This window comes from Morchella sextelata, assembly GCF_020137385.1.
Source record: "Morchella sextelata strain SCLS chromosome Unknown scls_18, whole genome shotgun sequence".
Classification (NCBI taxonomy): domain Eukaryota; kingdom Fungi; phylum Ascomycota; class Pezizomycetes; order Pezizales; family Morchellaceae; genus Morchella; species Morchella sextelata.
Window position 1 is genome coordinate 894,743 of NW_025408633.1, and position 20,618 is coordinate 915,360.

The window sequence follows — 20,618 nt, forward strand, 5'->3', positions numbered from 1 at the left end:
CTTAGTATTCTCTGGGGGGCGGGGATTGGGGGGATTGGTGCGAGGATGGAGTTGGAGACGGGCTTGGAGTCGGAGATGGTGTTTAATTCTTTTTTCTTCTTGTAATCCATTTCTCCCCCTTTAAAACTTGCTGTGTTGGATCACTCCTATTGCTGAACATCATTCATTAATTAGCCATCTTTTTCTTTTTGTTTTGCTTTATATATAGAGGATATGTAGGGAGAAGGGGCGAGTGTAGCCAATGATTGTTTACTTTGAGCTCTGAGGGGAGGAGTGGTTAGCTAGGTATTGTCGATGCCTCAAGGGATTGAATATATTCTGGAGTGTGGTGGTATATCTTATGGCCATGGCCAGATCTTTCTTAATCATTATTTACGTGTTGATTTTTGTGGCTACTAGAGCTAGCTAGTTGATATGCGGACTAATTTTATAAACCCTCGATCTCTGTAGGCTTGTTTGATTTGATTTTAAAAAATAAGAAGATTGAGTTCGTTACCCAGGATTCCCACATGGTCACCCACTGTAGTACTGACTAGGCGATATGTTGATTATGTATGGCAGAGCGGACGGGATGCCCAGTTTTCAACATTCTATGAACGAACACGTCAGTATGGGCCGAATTAACAAGTTTAATAAAAGTGTGAGCGATTGATGGCGTGAATAGTCTACAATGGCTCGTGAGAAAAAAAAAGAAAAAAGGTGCTCCCAGAGGCGAGAAGTGCAGCATAGGGAGTGACTCACTTGTCAGCTTTAGCAGGGGGGCGTTGTGGTGGTAGTCCACCATACATGCACCTATTCATGTCGAGTGATAATCCATGAATATATTAATTGCGGTTCCTACTAATCGTGCGCAGTCCTAATTAAGGCTACGGTAATGTCTAACATTCATCCACTACCACTAGACGTAGGATTGGAGAATTGCGATATATCATAAACATGAACATATCGATCATAGTTGCTCAAGAACTTGAGGACTGCAGTCTCGTAGCAAGGTGGAGGATATATATATGTCACCGCAACTCGACAGAATTAATCTTTTTTGGCGTGCCCCTTCACTTATCACAACAAATAGTAACAGACACAAGAGGAATGATGTGATGTCTGGCAAGTTTTCCCCGAGAAAGGCAAAAGAAGACCGACGAATAGGTAAGAAAACCACCGAAATCCATCGGAGGAGGTTCCAAATATAGGAGGCCATCTTCAACGTTGGAAATGTTTCTACAGGAGCCCTAGCTCTACAAATGCGCTCGTAATATAGTGGATGACTTATATCCTAAGGCTGCGAATTTTACTCTCTACTAGATTTAAGTGAAGTACAGCCACTTACCAATAGTGCTGTGATGGGCGGCCTAGGAGAAGGGAGTTGTCCAAAAGCATGACAAAAGGTCCGGCCCACACACGCACCAACTGGATTTCGAATCACAATACTTTTAGAGAGTGGCTCTATCAATCAACAAAATTCAAATAGGAGTACTATGATGCGGAAGGCCTTTCTGAACTATGATACCTAGAACAGAGCTTGGCGCCTTCTATAATAAAGCTCGAATAGGCTCGCACGGCGCAATATTGAGCCCGACATATCTACAACTGCGCCCAATACTATCTATCGCCCAATAATATCGATGACAAAAGGTAACGGCGACGGTGTTGATTTTTTGTGCTATTACTAGTAATGATAAATTCGAGGCAAAGACGCCTAGCTTCTAAATCATACATTCAGTACGTAATTTGACACAGCTATAAAAACATCTAAATGGAATGAACCAAGCAAATGTGATTGAAGACATATCTTCAACGACCAGCTAAAGGTGTCAAAAACACGTGGATTTATTTCTCCGCAAGTTCTGCCAACAACTTGACGGCACTCCGGACTCCCTGCAGGGCGTTGTCGTCGGGCCCTTCACCAGGAGTCCAGGTCGCATGAGCGAAATCAATCAATTTCAAAACCTCAACCTTCTTTTCCTTGGTTTCCACTTCATCCTCCTCTTCCTGATCCAGCTCTTCCTGGGTCTTTGGTGGTTTTTTCGCGTTTTCCTCCTCTTCCTTCAACGCCTCATCCAAAGCCGCCCCATCGCCTTCATACACAAAGAGCAACGATGCAGAGTACATCCTACTCTCTATACCTTCCAACACAGCTTGGATCTCCGCTACCCTTTCCTTGAATCTCTTCGCGAGAAGCTGCATCTGGGACTTTGAGATGTCGCTATCAAAGTACTCCTGGATAGCTTCGATGACGGTCTCGGCCGTGTAGGTCCTGCCGTAGTGTTTATCATAAACCTTGTAGTATCCTTTGACTTCAGATCCCTCGGTGGCCTTCTTCCACACCCTCATGCCTGCAACCCTCATGCCTAGGCTCTTTGAGGTTGTTTTCGCGCTAACGGCGTCTAGACGGTCCCGCTTCTCCTGGGGAGCGTCATTGTCCCAGAGCTGAGCACCGAGTTTGAGATCGAGCACGCAAGGTTTAATAAAGCCGTGGGTAGTGTTCTGGAGGACGATGGACTTGCTACGGTTGCTGGATGGGGTAGTGCCGTCAGGGACAGAGTCGGAGAGTTCGAGAGTGCCGAAGAAGGTGGGCATCCATTTGGCGAGCTCAGGGTGTGTGCCAGCGGACTCGTAGAAAGAGACTTCATGGGCGGTACATGGCTTGATAACCAGAGCACCGGATTCGTCTGAAAGAACACCGTCGCTGTGGTCCATGTTAGCTGTTATAGATGAGAAGTTGGGAGTTTCATAGTTTCGAGATGGGTATGATTCCAGGGTGGAGAAGGGTATAAATGACGTCCTGTGAGCTAAGGCCTAGGGTTCGGGAGTGATGGAAGTGTGGTTGATACCAAGAGCACGTGTAAAAACAGAGAACTTGGGAAGTAAAATACGCAGTCAGAGATTATCATCACTTACTGTCCGGCAGCCGCCAGGTCAAACGCCTTAAGGTCTGAAGCTTTGAGTCCCTCAACAGAAGTAGCCATATTGAAAGATTCTAGTGTCTAGTATCTGGTATCTTGTAGATGATGTAGTTGTATGTACTGATGTATACGTAGTGTAAGTACAAGAAAAAACCGGGAGATTTGGGTATTTATGGGAGTTCTACTGCAGACCGGGCTGCCCAGAAATTTGGAATTCTATCTAACGTACGAGCTCCCCTCTTCAGCTGAGCCATGTAGGCGAGGGGTTTAGGTTTTAATAGCTACATGTATGTACCCCTCCACTAGCGCAACAACGTGCATGAAGTGCTACTCTACTCCAAAATTACCAGCAGACACACCTATCGGCCTTCATCCAGGCATCCCACATAAAAAGTGTCGCTGGCCTGAGCTTTATATGGGCAAGTAATAAAGCATTTAGAGCAGGATTGGCAGTTAACGCTATCACGGTGTAACATGGTAGGGTGGGGCGTAAACGAAGAAATGCGTCTTGGCAGGGCATCCAACATTATCTTTCCTGCACTGCAGAACATGTTTGTGGGGAAAAAAGATATCCTTGGTGTTGAAGTTAGGCATCCCGTGGAAATTATGTAAATAAATATCGTGGTGTAAACCGGATAACGGTGTTCACTTTTCTGGGTCTCTAGATGCTTAGGCCGTTTGTTTACCTCCTCGCCCAACCCTCACTTGCTACTTAAAGTACCACAAACCTATCAAACCCACCAACAGAAAGCAACATCCCATTCTTCTTTCTCGAAACCACAATCATGCCTCTCGAGGATACTGCAGCGTCAGCTCTAAACGCTTCAACTAAAAATGGGAATCTAACCGGTGTAGCTGAAGAATTAGCTGATGGTGTCAACATAGCCGCCAACGGTCCCAAGCCCACAGTTGAAGAGCAATGGCACGGCCCTGACAAAGAGAATGGAGGTGTTGATGCGGGAGAAGATGATGATGCAAACAATGCTACACCTGTTCTAGAGGAAGTAGCCCCTAAGAAGAAAAAGAAGAAGAGAAAGCCAAAAAGTGCTAGGAAAAATGTAAGTTTGTATGAAGAATTGCGTGAAGCTTTGTCACTTGTGCTAATTACTGTATCTGTGTAGCCTCCTCCAACCGGGTTCGAAGGTTTGTGTCTTTTTATCATTGAAACATTCACCTAAATACAGGCACTGACCCTCATAGACAATATTGTCGATGGACCTTTCCCACCTGAGATAGTGTCTCTTGAAAACGAGCTTTACAGCCCGTAAGTACCCCCACATAAACTCTCAAGTACTTGACTAACTCCCCATAGCTCTAAGTCTTTCGCTGAGCGCATTGAGACCTGCATTCAACGATACCGCGCCAAGCGCAAATGGGACCCCGTCCGCCTCCAAATCCTCACTTCCTACCTCAATCTTGGGGGAGTCTCCACTGGTCCCAAAGCTTACTCTGGAGGTGTCGATCCTAAAAATGTCGATAACCTTGATGCGGAGACCATACAGACCATGACAGCGACTGACTTTGTGGACAAAGATGACGAGGACACGGAATGGGAGATTGACTTTGAATATGTTGTTCGGGGTTTTCTTAGCTATAGAGTTCCTTATGTACTAGGGTACATGAAATTCGAGGAATTGGAGCTGAGTGCGAAAGTGGTCAGAAACTTTCTCAACTACGTGAGTAGCATTAGTAGCCCCATTGCCTATTATGTATATTGGAAGCAAGGAAGAACTAACAAAGTCTAGATCATCTACCACAACGTAGCCCCAGAGCACGATGAATCCATCCGTTCTGCGATCGCAATCACCGAACTTGGTGAGAAAGAGCTAATTCTATGCCGTCAAGTTTCCGCGCGTTTGCCAGGAAAATTCAACATGGCCTGCTCCACCCTATACGGTGGATACTATGCAGGCATTAAGGATGAATCGCTCACCTGGAGCGGCGGTGCCTACTCCGATATCGGACTCACAGATTTCGAGGCCATTCAGATCGTCAAAGCTTGCCTCGGGAAACGTGGCACTGCTTTGCAGATAGAGACAGGGCCCAGGATGAAGCTTCTCAAAGGGGAATATCTTTCCTTGGAGGTTATTGGGATTGTGCTTGCGGGGACGGGTGGTGTAAAGAAACCACTCCCAGAACACATCCAGAAGGATATCGATGAGGGTGTCATCCAACCAAGGTCCAATATTGACGAGCCAATCGCCGCGGATCCATCTAAAAAGGGATATGAACCTGTGGGGCTCAATGCACTCGGGAAGCTTCTGGTAAAGGTGTGGTGCCCTGAGGGCCCGGAGGAATCTGAATGGCCAGAAACCGATTTGGATGAGTTTGAGATCTGGCTGGAGATGGAGACTTTGCAGTATTGCTTTGTTGGGATGCATCTAGAGGCAAAGGTGCACACCATGAGTAATGGGGTCATCTGGATCGATAGCGTTACTGTGAGTACCCCTAATTCTGATGATAAAGACTGGATTGCTGATTTTAATAAGGGCGTCCAATGCTCCTTCTATCTCCATTTGGACTCCCCAGATAAGGAGATCAGTGAGGATGAGTTTGATTAGAGCTTGGGTGTTATTTCTATGTAGTGGCTTCTCTTTACTGGTTTCCTATCTTTTCTAGTTTGAACTGTTTTTCTACTTTTCGACAATGAGCGTAGGGTATGAGTAGTTATCTCGGTAGCATTCTCATTTTTTTTCACATCCTTGGGAACAAAAAAAATGTACAAAAAAAACAAAAACAAACGAATACCTGAATCCACAATAAAGTGGAGTGCCTAAACCGAGCGAGTGACCACCCATGCAACGGGCTATCCCGTTCACCCGCCAAGGCACATTACCCGGCGCACCAAACCATATCTAAAAATTTCACGCAGAAGTCGTCCGTCCCCCAATTTCCAACCAACCAACCAACCCCCAACCCCCAAACCACATCTACCAATCCACCACCATCAAGATGCATTTGATGTACACCCTCGACGCCGCGGGCAACCGCATCTACACCCTCAAGAAGATCACCCCTTCAGGCGCCGTCACGAAGAGCGCTCACCCCGCGAGGTTCTCGCCGGACGATAAGTACTCTCGGTATGCCTCCCCCCCCCCGCTTCCTTTGTTGTTGGAGAGAGAAAGAGGCTTTATATGATGAGACCTTGTGAAGCGTTCGGAGCGGCCATATAGCGGTCGTGATGACGACGCAAAACAAAAAAATATATCCAATTGTTCCTTCTGATACCTGTGCTTTTTCTCTCAATTTTTTTTTTTATCTTACTTCGTTTGCTTCCCTCAATGGCAATTGACTAACGGGGCTGGAACTAAAGACACAGAGTCACGCTGAAGAAGAGGTTCGGCATCTTGATGACGCAGCAGTGTATGTTCTCCCCCCTCCTCCTCTTCCTCTTGTTTTTAACTCTTATAAAATGCAATTGCAATTGCTAACGGGGATTGTGGTAACAGCGGAGCAGAAGCCGTGGTAGAGAACAGGACCTGAGGGAGTTGGTGGCCGCATGCATTTCGAGTCTGGAAATGCCATGCCCACCGCTGGACTGGACTGTGTTCATAAAAAGCGGGCTCGGAAAAAGAGGAGCTGCTGCCCCCCGATCATGGTGAAAGGGGGTATATAATTCATCTGTTTCTTGGGAAAAAATTTGGGGCGTTTTTTGGGCGTGTAACTTTTTTTTTTTTTTTTTAAAGAGGTCTTTTTTTTAGTGCGCAATATCAATTTTTTTTTTTCACCTCTGACTTACTTGACTTTGGGAGTGAGGGTGAGGCCAATGATTTGATATATGTGACCAATTGATGTGCACTGTTGCTTTCCGTGGGGTTTTTGCTTTCGTAGAGTGAGTCTTTGGGTTGCAATTGGGCTTTGGGGACTGAAACTGTCGTAGAAGCCCGTAGGTTCACGGTTTCCCCTCGGAGTTTCGACGAGCTGGACGGGTGTTCACGTGAGGTCGTGCAGAGATTTTTACTTTTTCATTTTCTTAAAAAAAAAGATTTACATGGCGAGGATCTGAATCTCACGCTCATGTACTCATGGAGAAGAACAAAAAAGACCCCCCCAAAAAAAGGTCAAAAAAAAAGGCAGTCTCTAGTTTACAGTCCAATGGACTCTCCACTCTTATCACTCCCGCTCCCTACAAAAGAATCGCAACAGACCGATATGCATGTCGGTCACCTCTGACACTGTTCCAGGCCACCAAACGGCCCGGCCAGTTCTTAAAAGTGACCCTGTAATTCCTCTACGGGTGCTCAAGATCACATCGCCGGCAACTGGCCCCGCCCCGCAGCAGAAGAAATCTGTGCGGGGCGGGTATTGCGCGGCTTGCACTGTCTAGATTGGACCCAATGATTTCTGAGGAAAGAAGGGGCAGAGATGAGGGGCGGCGCGGTGGTATTTATGCCCTGGCACTCCGCGGCTTGGCGGGTTGGCGGGTTGGGGGGGTTGGGGGGTTGGGGGTTGGGGGGTGCAGGGGGTGCAGGGGGTGCAGGGGTGGGAGACTGGAGCGAGTGTGGGATTTGACCGACGGGTTACCCGGACGGTTGGAGGTTGGAAGGAGGCAGAGGCGCGAATCCCTGCCCTGGGTGGTGGTGCACTGTAGGTACCTACTCTAGATTCTAGATATATGCGCCTGCTCAGGACAGCTCCCCAGCCGCAGCGGTGCTCGCGATAACCCACCCACAACCACAACAAATACAAAACAATGGAAGACACAATCTACACGACCTCGACGCAGTACCGTCTCTTCACGTACACGCCCCAGCAGCTCTCGGACCTGCGCCATGCCACGAACCGCGCCGCCGCCGAAAAAATCACGGCGTCCATCAAGGCCGCGCGCGCCGCCGGCGACCGCGACGACGCAGACAACGACGGCGACGAGGAGATTGATTGCCCGACGGCGGAGGAGGAGTTGAAGCTTGTGGCGTACTATTGCGTCAAGTGCATGCAGCTGTCGGATCACTTCAAGTTCCCCAGCGCCGTCAAGGTAGTTCTCCCCCGACTCTCCCGGGCTGTCATAGATTAGAGGGGATAGCGAGCTAACCACACGGGAAACAGGCGACAGCACTCACCTTCCTGCACCGCCTCTACCTCACCACCAGCACGCTCACCCTGCACCCCAAAAAGCTCCTCCTCCCCATCCTCTACCTCGCCACCAAGACCGAAAACTACTACACCCCCATCGACCGCTTCATCGCGACCGCCCTCACCGCCGGCACCACAATCACCAAGGACGACCTCATCTCGCCCGAGTTCAAGATCGCCATGGGCCTCCGCTGGGCCTTCCAGATCTGGCACCCCTTCCGCGGCCTCGAGGGCATCTTCCTCGAGCTCAACGCAATGCACCAGGGCACCTACGCCTCTCCCGCTCACCTCCCCGGCGAGGCCGAGGACGCGAAGCGCCGCCTCGAGGACCTGGCGGGGAGTGATGTGGTTGGGAGGATAGGTAGGGCGCATGGGGAGGCGAGGGCGATACTCACGAGTACGGCGCTGCTCACGGATGTGTATTTCCTGTACACGCCGCCGCAGATCAGCTTTGCGGCGTTCCTGGAGGCGGATAGAGAGCTGGCGGAGATGTATCTGGATGTCAAGTTCCCTGCCGGGAACGCGGCGGCGGAGGCGACGAAGAGGAAGCTGCTGAAGGTAGTGGGCGAGTGTGCGGAGCGGCATCTGTCGAGCAGCATCACGAGGGAGACGCCGAATCCGTATCCGGGGCTGTGTCTGCAGTTGCCGCAGAATGGGGTTGCGACGTCGGTGCTGGCGAGCTTGGATAAGGGGCTGGTGAAGGAGGTGACGCGGGTGGATAAGAAGCTGTACCATGTGACGAACCGCGATCGGAAGGCGAATGGGGGCGGCGGCGCGGGGAAGAAGGAGAAGGAGAGGGAGGGGAATTACGAGGCGAGTGCGGCGGAGGAGGAGCGGAAGGCGAAGAAGAGGAGGTTGGAGAGGGAGAAGCTGGCCAGGGATGGGGATGTGTTTGGCGGGGCGCTGCATCCAACGCAGGAGTAGTAGTAGTAGGTGGTTTAATTAGAAATTGTGTATTTTATATAGAAGAGCGTGGGACTGCTTGGGTTGGCGAAATGATTCCCTTTTTTTCCTTTTCTCTTTCCTTTTTTGTTCGTTAGCCTTCTCTTTGTATATGTATATAAAATAAACATATTGCTAATTGCCACCGTTATCTTTTTCTGTCTTGCGGACTGGTTGTTGTGGGAAGTGAGTGGGAAGGATTGGTACGGACCGTGGAAGTAGATGTCGTCGAGTCATGAGATATCACTCACGCAGCGGAAAGTTTAATGACAGCTTCGGCCCGCCCAGGTAATGATGGAATGCGGGCCGCATCACTATCAAACGAGTCCTTGCATGGTAGAAGCGGGTGGCTCAGCGAAACTGATCCTGGCACCGCCCTTCACTAGTACAAAATAGCACTCCTACCCCACACTTAGGGCCTGCTCGGTTGGCCACAAATACTATGGTAATGGGCCAAGTTACCAAGGTATTCACAAAACTCAGTAATAATACCACGGTATTGGGTCAAAATACCATGGTAAAAATAAACAGCTCAGACCTGTTTATTTCTACCTTCCGCACCTCAACTCCTCATAGTTCATATCCCCACATTTGGAGTATGTTCTCAACAACTATGGACATGCTTGAAAATAAATGTTTAACCCCTGTGATACTTTTATCAATTGCAACAACTGTTGGCGAATACTACAATGTAATAAGTCATCCTGTTCCGGTGCCTCCTATGTCCCCCTTGATGGTTGGGCTTATTGGGTCTCAATACTTGGTTTTGCTGGCCTTGCCGAACACCCCAATACTCAGTTTTGCTTCGGGAAGAAAATACCATGAAACCGAACTTACCGTTGTATTCAATACAATGCCCAACCGAACAGGCCCTTAGCTTTCTTCCTCTCTTCCTTCCTTTTCCCGGCTTCCCCTCCCGTCCGAAACAAGAGAAGGTAAAAGAGAATAGACAGCCAGAATCTTGTCGGTCCTTGGGTGTATCCGAGGGGATAAAGTGGTTCTGGGCTGTTTAACTTCCAGGACCGCTGTGTTTCTATTAGCCCCCTGGCCGCACAGCATGGTCAATTCTGGGGTACGCCTCTGTTTCTCTACTCGGCTCAACATTTATTTCCAACCTACTGTCTACATCGTATTCCAGGTACCAACCTCGCATACGGCATAAATCAATGGGCTACTGAAGTCCGTTTATTCACAGTAAGGTAATTAATGAAAAATATGAAGATGGATGGTCTGATCAGGACAGGACAGGACTAGACAGAGCAGGGTACAAATCAAGAAGCACAACACAGCGAAACCTCCCTCAGCAATCGTAGAAACCTCGAAAAGAGGCATCCTCTGGCTCTGATGGTTAGCTACGTGGGATAGGAGACCTTGAGCTCAGTTAGAACTTGGCTTTGGGTAGAGCACAGAGACCAGCGTAGAGATGGCCAGTCTCAAAGAACAGATAAGCACTCTAGAGGGAATGGAAGGTGGTCTTAGTAACAGTGGTCTTAGTAACGGCGCCCGCAGTCTAGCCTAAGTGGACGTGTCATCTTTATATGTACAAGTAGACAGGCTTTCGTCCTCCTTGGTGATAGAACCATACGTCCTAATATTACTTATTGAGTCTTCGTCACAGGGAGCATTTACCCAGGCACTATCTTGGACGAGATGAGTGAGAGGAATCTTTCCTTCAGAGATCGAGATCCTCTACCCGCGAGCCCTAGCAAGTACTGTATTCGAATTCACCTCTGGCTACATGTGTCTAATACGTATTATCTCAATGACTTGACACCCACACCTTGAGCAAAGGGCATGCACGGTACTACATGTAGTATCCAGTATTGAAGAAGCTAGTAGACTCACAAGTTAAAGTTAGCTCTGAGGGCTTCTTACAGGAGACCGGGTACCTTTCTTTACGCTGTTCGGATGAGGCCTAGCTACTACACTTATGATAAGTCTACATGTATCTATCTTTACCTTAACCGTGCCTAGCAAGATCATTTAGCTAATTGTTACCTGTGGCGCTGGTCTTTGTCAACTGCATGTAGTGGAGAGTCGCCCGTACGCGTGGTACCCATGCATCTTGGTCTACAGACTCCAATCTGACCATCCACTGCAGCACGATTACTGGAGGTACATCTACGGACAGCTATCAGATTAGCTCCTACCCACTACCTCGAACCTTTTACGATACCTACTCCTACCTCATCCTCATTCTCTTAAGTCCAACTCTCAGCACCCACACAGCCACGAAACAAGGTACTCAAACTAGTCCCCAAGACACCATTCACCCAATGTCCTAGAAGCTCCCAATTCCCTGTTTCGTCGCTTATAGTGTCGAGGGCTGCTTAAAAGAGCTTTACCCCGCTATGGGAGTGTCAAGATGAAAGATGAATACATAGTACATGCAGTGGTACAATCCCCGGCGGTGTCTATAATCACACAATATCTGCGTCATGTATTCTCACTCGCATATCTCGAGCGACAAGAGCGTCATAGCACTAAGCAGAAGGGAAGATAAACACGCCTGGTGGTGCCATTACCCACTATGGGAGCTCCATGGACGCCTTTACACGAAGTCAATTGCGCATACCTACCGAACTGGCATATATAGTACTCCAAGTTTGAGTGGCCACACAGCATCACTCACGATCACTCGCTGGCTAGGTCGCACCTCAGTGGTCAATAGGCCCCGAAGCAACCTCTACCTCTACAATACCCGGGCCCCATATAAACCAACTGGAATATCCTCAGAGCTCAGAGAAAGACTCACCTGTATTTGTCAACACCTCGGCTCCACCTTCCCTCCCGCTGTCCTCAGCCTCGGTTCCGGTTGACATGTCGCACAGCAGGGCCCGCGCATCAGACGATTAGTGATCTGTGTCATGCTGCAGCCCGCCATATATACTGACAGCCGACTGACAGATCCTCAGCGAGTCTTCTTCTTCTCCTGTCTGTGGAAAGAATTCGTTCTTTGCTTGTTCACTCCTTCACTTTCTCTCTTGCGGCCAGAAGTCTGGAATTGTTTGGGGCGCGCGGTTCTTATCTACTAGCTGTTTCGATCCTCTAGACCTTACGTAAACCCTCACGGCTTTTCACAAAACCGCCCCCCCTCTCTCACTTCTCGCACCTAGACAGACATGAGCATGCTGAAGCTCCGCCGTCTAGTACGAAGTACCTCAACCCATTCCTTCCCCCACTAGATCCCCTCCCCTCCCCTCCCCTCCCCCTTCCCTCTCCCACTCCCACTTCTCCACCAAACACCTACTCACCACTCACAGCCATGGCCACCGCCCCGCCCCCCACCAGCACCCTCCCCCCCACCACCCCCCCACTCCAAATCCACACCACCATCGCCTCCCTCCGCGCCTGGCGCCACACCCAACTCCTCTCCTCCCGCACCGTCGGCCTCGTCCCCACCATGGGCGCCCTGCACGCCGGCCACCTCTCACTCATCCGCGCCGCCGCAACCGCCCACCCCGCCATCTGCGTCTCCATCTTCGTCAACCCGGCCCAATTCGCGCCCCACGAGGACCTCGCCCAGTACCCGCGCACGCTCTCCACCGACATCGCGCAGCTCGAGGCCCTCAACGCCAGCCTGCCCGCGGGCGCCGGCCGCATTGAGGCCCTCTTCCTCCCCGCCGTGGCAGAGCTCTACCCCGGCGGCATCCCGCTCGAGCAGGACAAGCAGCGCGGCGCCTTCGTGACGGTCGTGGGGCTCGGCGAGCAGCTGGAGGGCGTCACGCGCCCGCACTTCTTCCGCGGCGTGGCGACGGTGTGCACGAAGCTGTTCAACGCGGTGCAGCCCGACGCGGCGTATTTTGGCCAGAAGGACGTGCAGCAGACGGTGGTGCTGAAGCGCCTGGTGAGGGACCTGTGCATGCCCGTTGAGATCCGCGTGTGCGAGACGGTGCGCGAGGGGGAGGACGGGCTCGCGATGAGTAGTCGGAACGTGTATCTGGGCGAGAAGCGGCGCGCCGTGGCGGGCGGGCTGTATAGAGCGCTGAGTGCGGCGGAGGAGGCGTATATGGGCGGTGCGACGGAGCGGGCGGTGGTGCTGGGCGCGGCGGAGGAGGTGTTGCAGGGCATGGGGAGGGAGGAGGGCGTCGAGGTGAGGGTCGAGTATGTTAGCTTGACGGACGGCGAGGAGCTGCAGGAGCTGCAGACGCTGGATGGGAGGGGGGGTGCCATACTAAGTGGGGCGGTGAGGATGATGCCGACGGGGGAGGGCGAGGCGCCGGTGAGGATTATTGATAATATCATCTTTAAGGCTAGGTAGAGAGGTCACTGGGGACGGTGTATTTAGGTAGTAGAAAAGTTATGCTTAGAGTGATACCTAATGGGATTCAGTGAGCGTGAGAGGCTTGAGTGTGTTGCGTAGAGTAGAGGGGAATTGGCCGTGTCCTGTCCTGTCCTGTCCTGCCCTGCGAGGTGTGTTGGGGTTGGCCATGGGTCTGGGTCATGTGTGGTTGTTGATGGCATATATACAAGTCCCCGTCCGGAGTGAGTGTAGACAAGCATGCGCAAGCAAGTAGGATCTGACTGAAAGAGCGGAGTAGAGTAGTCCAAGAGCAAGAGCAAAGAAAAAGAGAAAGAAAAAAAAAAATAAACTCCAAAAAGATCCGACCCATAAGAGAATGCGAGAAGAGAAAGAAATAAAAAGAGCCAAACAGAGAGAGAGAGAAAATAGCCTATGAGGAACATTCACAGCCGAGTGACACTTCATGATGCACAACCCCCACAACTTCAACCTCCAGCTCCAACACCAATTCCTCCACCAGAGCTCCACAATCCACAATTCCTCTACCAACCCGCCAATCCATATCCATATCCATATCCATATCCACCCACATCCATCCACCTCCACAAACCCCACCACCAAAAGCCCCCCCCCCTCCCCAAAAGCGAAAAGAAACAAAACGCCCTACTATCTTTTTTATCTCTCCCTACCTACCTACCTACCTACCTACTACGCACATGAGCTAAGTAAAAAAAAACATAACCTATCCACATTCAGACAAAGTCCCCAAACGCATCATCGTCAAAGCCCATCTTCCCGTCAAACCCAATCTTGCTAAAGTCCTCCAGCCCATGCTGGCTCATGCGGTTGCGCTTCACATCCTCTGCGCTCGGCGGCGGCGGCAGGAACGGCAGCCCACCACCACCGCCGCCGCCGCTGTCGGAAGACGCTTTCGGCGACGAGGGCGCCCGGCGGCGACCCTTATTCTATCCGCACCCAGCTAGATCAGCATAACCATCCTCAATTGACGCCCCCCATCCCCGGGTAGATACGTACCCCGATAGTGATATTGATCGTCTCCCCCTCCTTCAGGCTATAGTCCTTCTTCTTCTCCGCGGCCGCCGTCTCCTCCGTCTTCTTCCCGCGCTTTGCGCCGCCGCCGGTGACGCCCTCGGCGTGCCGCCGCACCTCCTGCAGGCTGACGCCGAAGTCGAAGGCCTCGCTGCGCTCCTCGAAGCCGATGCCGAGCATGGCCTTGCGGCCGCTGTCGACGACGCGCACGGCGAAGAAGCGCGAGCTGTCGGTGACTTGCTCGACGCAGTGGGCGCCCTGCCACCTTACTGTCAGCTGGGATTGGGGGAGAGAGGTAGGGGGTGTGTGGGAAGAAGGGGCCCCGGGGCGGGGGGGGGGGAGGGATGGTTACCTCGTACGGGCAGTTAGCAAACAGGTCGCCGGTCTTTGGGTCCTCGAGGCGCACGTCGGTGCGGACGTTGTCGTTCTCGGCGCCGTCGGCGGAGAGCGTGGCCGTCTCGATGATGCGGATGCGGGCGGTGAAGATGAGGCTGCTGGGCTGGTCGACGTTCCATGTGGCGGCTTTGTGGCCGGTGTTGGAGGAGAGCGGCGGCACGGCGTAGATGTGCACTTTGGGCGCGAGGAAGAGGATTCGCTGGATTTCTTCCGACATTGTGGGGTTTGGGGGGGATGGGGAGTGTGGATGTGTGGTGGGATGGGATGGGATGGAGGGATGGGATGAGGGAGAGCTGTGTGGTGGTTTGTGTACGACGGTGGGTGAAGCTCTGCTGTGTGGTGCTCTGCTTGCGTGGTGTGCTCGTGTATGTAGCTGCTCTCTCTCAGCTGTGTTGCGGCACTGACAAAGACGGGCACACGCGGGATTGGCTGTGGAGCGAGTGCGTAGTAGCAGCAGTAGTCAACAGCAGCCAGTAGCGGTAGCGGTAGCGAATAGCAGTAGCAGTAGCAATCGCAGCCAACAGCGATAGGCAGTGAACTATTGTAGCAGCAGTAGCAGTGCTGTATCAATATCAATAGATCAACAGATACAAATCATCCCCTTGAGCTCTGTCTGTCTGTGATGCGCTGGCACACACACAACAAATGCTTGTGTCGTGTTTGCTGCCCCGCGCTAGCACGCTTTGGGGAGAGGGGCAACTTTTTATTAATGCTGGCGCGGGAGAGGGGAGAACTTCAACACCAACCCGCAACACCGTCACCGTCACCGTCACCGTCACCGTCACCGACACCGACACTCACTCACTCGCCCGCTCGCTCGCTCACGGTCGATTATACTTTGTTTACTCACGCATAACCACAGAGGTTCTGTTGCTGTCTTGTCTTGTAATAGGTTGTTATATACTGTCTCTTGCTGGTTTGTGGATGATGGGCTGGGTGCGGGATGCGATGGATGCGATGGACGCGTGCCCGGTGGGAGATGGGGGTGGTAATGATCGAATGCTAACGTTCTCTGCGAAGCTTGCGACGCGAGCCCCCTCCCCGTACCATTCTATTCTCTTAGCCGTCTAGCCTTAGCTGTATCCCACCCGTACCCGCTAGATAGCTCCAGCTGTCCTTCTTTCCTGCCCGTCATGCCGGAACCCTTCCCTTGTAAGTTCTCATTATCATCATCACCACATCTCACTCTGCGATTTCTGTCTCTGTCTCTCATTCTATCTGTGCACGTTTCTCTGCTTGCATTGTATTCTACCTACACCCCATCTGCCCACACTGCCATCTCCCTCTGCATCTACGACCCCATCTCTCCACCTCCATAAACTCCCCATCTGCATCCCCATCTCTATAACTTCATCCTATAAACTGCCCACCATGTTCAACATCTTCCGCCCCCGCAACTCCTCACTCACACACCCCTCCACAGACACCTCCCCCGCGCCCGGGATCGTCTACAGCACCGCCATGGGTCAATTCGACATCCGCAGCCACTACAGCCGCCTCCTCTCCGAAGACACCACCAAATCCATGCCCATCGCCGCCATGGAATCCCTCTCCGCCCTCTGCGACGCCTCCAAAGCCACCACAATCCACGAGCTCCTCTCCTCCATCGAGATCGGCAGCAAGGCGCTCATCGCCTCGGTCCCCAACAGCATCTCCCTCACGGCCGGCTGCGCAATGTTCACAAAGTTCATCTCAGCACACACCCACGATGACCCGAGGGACTTTGGCGCCTTCAAGAAGAAGCTGCAGGAGAACGGGCACCTGTTTGCGCAGAGCGCCCGCGAGGCGCGCTTCAAGATTGCGGGGCTGGGCGTGGGCATGCTGCGCGATGGCGAGGTGGTCATGGTGCATGGGTACTCGCGGTGCGCGGTGGGCATCCTGAAGCTGGCGGCGGAGAGGAATGTTAGGTTCAAGGTGATTGTGACGGAGACGAGGCCGAGCTGCCAGGGGACGAAGCTGGCGGTGGAGCTGAGGGCGTTGGGGGTGCCGGTGGCTGTTATCGACGATAATGCGGTGGCGTATGCGATGAAGAAGTGCCGCTCGGTGCTGATTGGGGCAGAGAGTATCTTTGCAGATGCTTCTATTATCAATGTTGTAAGTTGCTCTTCTCACTCTTGCTCTTGCCTGGAAGTGAATTTTGAAACTTTTATACGTGCTCTCTCCGTCCCACGCATACTCGTATCCCAATCCCACACATGTTCATATCCCAATCCCAAACATGCTCACGTACTCGTATTCTACTCCGACATACACTCGTTCCCAATTGCACACATACTCCCAATTGCACACGCTCGTTCCCAATTACACATATATTCGTTCCCAGTTACACACATACCTGTTCCCAATCACACTTATACCCGTTCCCAATTACACATACTTATTCCCAATCGCACACGCACTCATTCTCAACTACGCATAATCGTTCCCAATCACACACATACTCGTTCCCAATTACACATCCCACAAATATTCACATACCCACATCCCAACCCCTTATATAGCCACCTATATATCACCTCCACTAACCTCCCCTCCCCCTCCAGATGGGCACGCACCAAATCGCACTCGCCGCCAAAAAGTACCACCGCAAGGTCTACGTAGCCACCGAGACGCACAAGTTCGTCGACATCTTCCCGCTCGACCAGTTCGACATCCCGATCGAGCAGGACGTCATCAACTTTGACCCGCCGGCAGGCTTCGACGGGCCCATGCCGCAGACGGAGCTGGGCTTTGTGGATTACACCGAGCCGCAGTTCATCGATGGCTTCATCACTGAGGTGGGCTTGCTCACGCCGGATCAGGTTGCGGAGAGGATCGTGGCTATGAGGTTCCAGTAGTGGCTATGAGGTTCCGGTAGGGGAAGAGGAAGGGGGAGGGGAGGGGAAGAGGGCCAGAGAGGGGGATTGGCGTTATTGGGTTTTTTTTTTTTTTTTTTGTGCTTGGGGTGGCTTTTTAGAAGGGGGGTTGGTTGGTTCTGTGGTGCTCTTTTTCTTTTTTACGCTTTCTTGCAAGTGCCGCCTTTACTACTCTATCTGTGTCTTCTTTCTGTTTTTTCTCAAAAGTTCATGGTTACTTCTTGCGACTGAGGCGTGGTTGTACTAGATGGATTCAAGATTGCCGATGGTCTCTGTATAGGGGGGGGGGGGGGGTAGTTACAGGTTACATCGCTAGTTAGTAGTGGAATGGGACGTATATTTGCAAGTTTGATGGTGCTTTGTTGTGGGGTTAGGGTGCGAGTGAGATGTTGTGATGCCAAGGTGCCCTTTCACCCGTGACTTGACTGTGGAATGTACAGGTATAGTAGATCTATATCTGGGAATAGTGTAGGTATAGAGTCTGTTGGTGAATTTGTAGAGCTCTTGCTGCGAGAGCGATGTAGGAAGGATACGGACTTAACGAAAGTAATAACTGGCGAGGATATATAGAACTCAATCCTGAGTGTCTTGACCAAGCTACATAGCACACCACATGTATTTACCACGACATGCCATGTCAGATCAGCTGGTAATAGACCTCTGCAGACCTTCTTTGTGGCGGTGCTGATAATTAAGAGTAAGAGCTAAGAGGAAGAGGCAGGTATGAATAGGTTTTATAGCAACGGACATTCTGGAGGTGCTAGGTCTTTGTGGGATTTTTGATACTGTTTTTGGTACAAAGACGGCCAGAGGGGGAGTATGGATGGGTTTTGTGTGTGGTGTTTTGCGGTAGTTTTTAGGCTATGGGTGAGGTAGTCTGTGGTTTAGAGTGTGTATGTGTCTAGAGAGATACAGATAACTCATCTATCTACTGTATCTATTTGGGTAGGGGAACCAGATAACCTAGAACCCCCAGCCTAGCACGAGATGAGTTACATGGTGAGCGCCAGTAGATGCTAAGCTCACCTCGTTGTGGTGCCTTCCACGTTGGGTTGTGTGGAGATGGCTGTTAACTACATGCATGTACGTGGGCATGGGCATTGCAGGCAGGGCGCGGTACAGGATTTCTCTCTCGTGTAAATCTGAGTGTCGCTCGCAGAAAACGTAATCACCAAACTACATAAAGCCTCTGTCACTCCAGGAGTACCCTGTAGATCGGGGTTTGGTTGAATCAGCCTTCTATAATGTACTATCGCTAAGTTTTCGAACATTGGAACGGTTTGATTGGCTGCTGAGTGCAGGGATGTTGATTAGTCAGCACGACACATCAAAGTACTGAGCACTCACGAGAGGAGGAGGATGGGGCCGAAGGCCCCTCATGATTGTAGAGGGAGAATTAAATTTTATTTGATACCCATAATTCAACGTACAACTCGCGGTCGCGAGTTGGCACACCCCTAGTATGTATGTACTTTATTGTGGCCCTTGAATCTGAACACATACATGTACATATGTGTAGAGAGGGCGTCTGCTGGCCGTGAGGTACATGTATGTGCATATCTCTAGCCCAAGCCTAGGCTCGTCCCCACCCCCTCTACTTCCATGCTGGTGAGCAGCTTGCTGCTAAGTAGGGGATGGGTACGAGACTAGCCCAAGCCCAAATTTCCCGGCCACTAGCTGGGCCACTAGCTGGGCACACGCGGGAAATACATTGAAGCCTCACCCTTCGTCACAGCTCCATACTAATTATAGCAGAATACCTTTAGATCCCAAAGTCCCATGGGCATACAAATCTAACTCCCATCCCTAAACCCTATGAACAATACAACAGGAACAGAACTAACAGAAGTGGCGGTGGCTTTCGCCGTTTTCACCCTTCTCTTGCTTGAGTGGAGAGTGGTATGGCGGGTTGGAGATGGAAGCTATCCTTAAGGTACGACGGGATGGGGACGGCTAGGGAGCTCATCAAAAACATAGCTCTTCGCAATGAGACGAGCTCGTAGTGCCCCTGAAGAAGCAGCCAACGCCAACGTCGAAAGAAAAGATCAAGTCCCAAACTGTAAGGCCTGGGCTCCCAGAACCTATAGGTTTCGATGCAAACCTATTAAACTGGCTGGTTTAACCGTCACTAATCTTCAAAACACCAAGGTTAGGAAGCGTAGGCTTCATCCAGATACTCACATAGAACCATTCGTTACCTAGCACTACAAGAACCTCTTACCAGTACTCACCTTAATCGGGTTGACTACAAAAATATTCGATATAGGCCTTCGTAGGATTTTATACATGCAGCTTACAGTGGTTACTAGTGCCGTAATTCGGATAAGTGTTGTTCTTTTCCCGGTTCGACTGTATCGACTGATTTGCCAAGGGTCGAGCCAAGCAACGTTAAATACTTGTTTTATTTATGGGGGTTAGAGCTAATCCATAGTCAGTATAAACGCAGACTCGAATCTCACATTGGGAGGTTATGCCAACAGCCTGGAAAGATTTATCTACCAAAGTTAAAGATGGGACGCTGGTTGAAACAAATCAGGGATACGAATATTAAGCTCTTGAGAAGGGTTGGTTGGTACATGTAGTCTATGTTTATTTGGCCTGCTCTGACACCCACAATATACTTGCCTAGAAACTAGTCGACCGAGTGATATTCCATGATATCACGTGACATGACTATCAACTCCGTGTGTGTACCTGCATGGAATGCGGATGACTTTAGACAAACAAGCACAACCTAATATTACACGGGAGAAGAAAACCATCAAATAAACATTTCAATTATTTTCAACGAAATACACATACATGTAGCTTCTTGAAAACGATCATCATTATCAGTCTTGAGCTCCAGGGGCAGCGATTAGGGCCCTAGGCCCTCGGTAATCGGGTGACACACTAAATAGAGTAGGTAGCATGACGCATTTTGCGATGGCTGCTCCGCCTCGATTTTAAGCCAGTTGTGTGACGCGGGGCAACATCAAGGCTAGGATGGGCTGACGACAACTTCTCCCTTGCGTTACCATTCTCTGTGATCCTTAAGCCCTTTAACTGGACACAGTTTTGGTCCCGTATCCCCCCCTCCACACCTTTATTGACATTTACAACCATCGTCTTTAAGCTTCCGTGAACTCGCCCCTTTATCTTTTAGAACGAGCCATC

General features: G+C 50.9%; 8 protein-coding genes across 8 annotated transcripts; 5 read left to right on the forward strand and 3 right to left on the reverse strand.

Moving 5' to 3' along the window:
• Positions 1–1,827: 1,827 nt before the first annotated feature.
• H6S33_004758 (uncharacterized protein) lies at positions 1,828–2,966 on the reverse strand (the record flags this gene model as incomplete). Its single annotated transcript, XM_044836113.1, has 2 exons — positions 1,828–2,686; positions 2,899–2,966. The coding sequence occupies 2 exons, from the start codon at positions 2,964–2,966 to the stop codon at positions 1,828–1,830; spliced, it is 927 nt and encodes a 308-aa protein (XP_044690731.1).
• A 722-nt stretch (positions 2,967–3,688) lies between these two features.
• H6S33_004759 (uncharacterized protein) lies at positions 3,689–5,464 on the forward strand (the record flags this gene model as incomplete). Its single annotated transcript, XM_044836114.1, has 6 exons — positions 3,689–3,961; positions 4,025–4,046; positions 4,104–4,167; positions 4,216–4,579; positions 4,649–5,341; positions 5,393–5,464. The coding sequence occupies 6 exons, from the start codon at positions 3,689–3,691 to the stop codon at positions 5,462–5,464; spliced, it is 1,488 nt and encodes a 495-aa protein (XP_044690732.1).
• Positions 5,465–5,855: 391 nt separating this feature from the next.
• Positions 5,856–6,372, forward strand: H6S33_004760 (uncharacterized protein; the record flags this gene model as incomplete). Its single annotated transcript, XM_044836115.1, has 3 exons — positions 5,856–5,983; positions 6,217–6,266; positions 6,353–6,372. 3 exons carry the CDS (start codon positions 5,856–5,858, stop codon positions 6,370–6,372), a joined length of 198 nt encoding a protein of 65 aa, XP_044690733.1.
• Positions 6,373–7,596: 1,224 nt separating this feature from the next.
• Positions 7,597–8,900, forward strand: H6S33_004761 (uncharacterized protein; the record flags this gene model as incomplete). The annotated part of the gene is made up of 2 exons (XM_044836116.1): positions 7,597–7,878; positions 7,950–8,900. 2 exons carry the CDS (start codon positions 7,597–7,599, stop codon positions 8,898–8,900), a joined length of 1,233 nt encoding a protein of 410 aa, XP_044690734.1.
• Positions 8,901–9,671: 771 nt separating this feature from the next.
• H6S33_004762 (uncharacterized protein) lies at positions 9,672–11,740 on the reverse strand (the record flags this gene model as incomplete). Its single annotated transcript, XM_044836117.1, has 8 exons — positions 9,672–9,692; positions 9,756–9,790; positions 10,727–10,750; positions 10,808–10,840; positions 10,917–11,049; positions 11,105–11,116; positions 11,603–11,610; positions 11,674–11,740. 8 exons carry the CDS (start codon positions 11,738–11,740, stop codon positions 9,672–9,674), a joined length of 333 nt encoding a protein of 110 aa, XP_044690735.1.
• Positions 11,741–12,183: 443 nt separating this feature from the next.
• H6S33_004763 (uncharacterized protein) lies at positions 12,184–13,179 on the forward strand (the record flags this gene model as incomplete). The annotated part of the gene is made up of 1 exon (XM_044836118.1): positions 12,184–13,179. One exon carries the CDS (start codon positions 12,184–12,186, stop codon positions 13,177–13,179), a length of 996 nt encoding a protein of 331 aa, XP_044690736.1.
• A 734-nt stretch (positions 13,180–13,913) lies between these two features.
• H6S33_004764 (uncharacterized protein) lies at positions 13,914–14,824 on the reverse strand (the record flags this gene model as incomplete). Its single annotated transcript, XM_044836119.1, has 3 exons — positions 13,914–14,126; positions 14,197–14,469; positions 14,564–14,824. 3 exons carry the CDS (start codon positions 14,822–14,824, stop codon positions 13,914–13,916), a joined length of 747 nt encoding a protein of 248 aa, XP_044690737.1.
• Positions 14,825–15,978: 1,154 nt separating this feature from the next.
• On the forward strand, positions 15,979–17,444 carry H6S33_004765 (uncharacterized protein; the record flags this gene model as incomplete). Its single annotated transcript, XM_044836120.1, has 2 exons — positions 15,979–16,701; positions 17,151–17,444. 2 exons carry the CDS (start codon positions 15,979–15,981, stop codon positions 17,442–17,444), a joined length of 1,017 nt encoding a protein of 338 aa, XP_044690738.1.
• Positions 17,445–20,618: the final 3,174 nt, after the last annotated feature.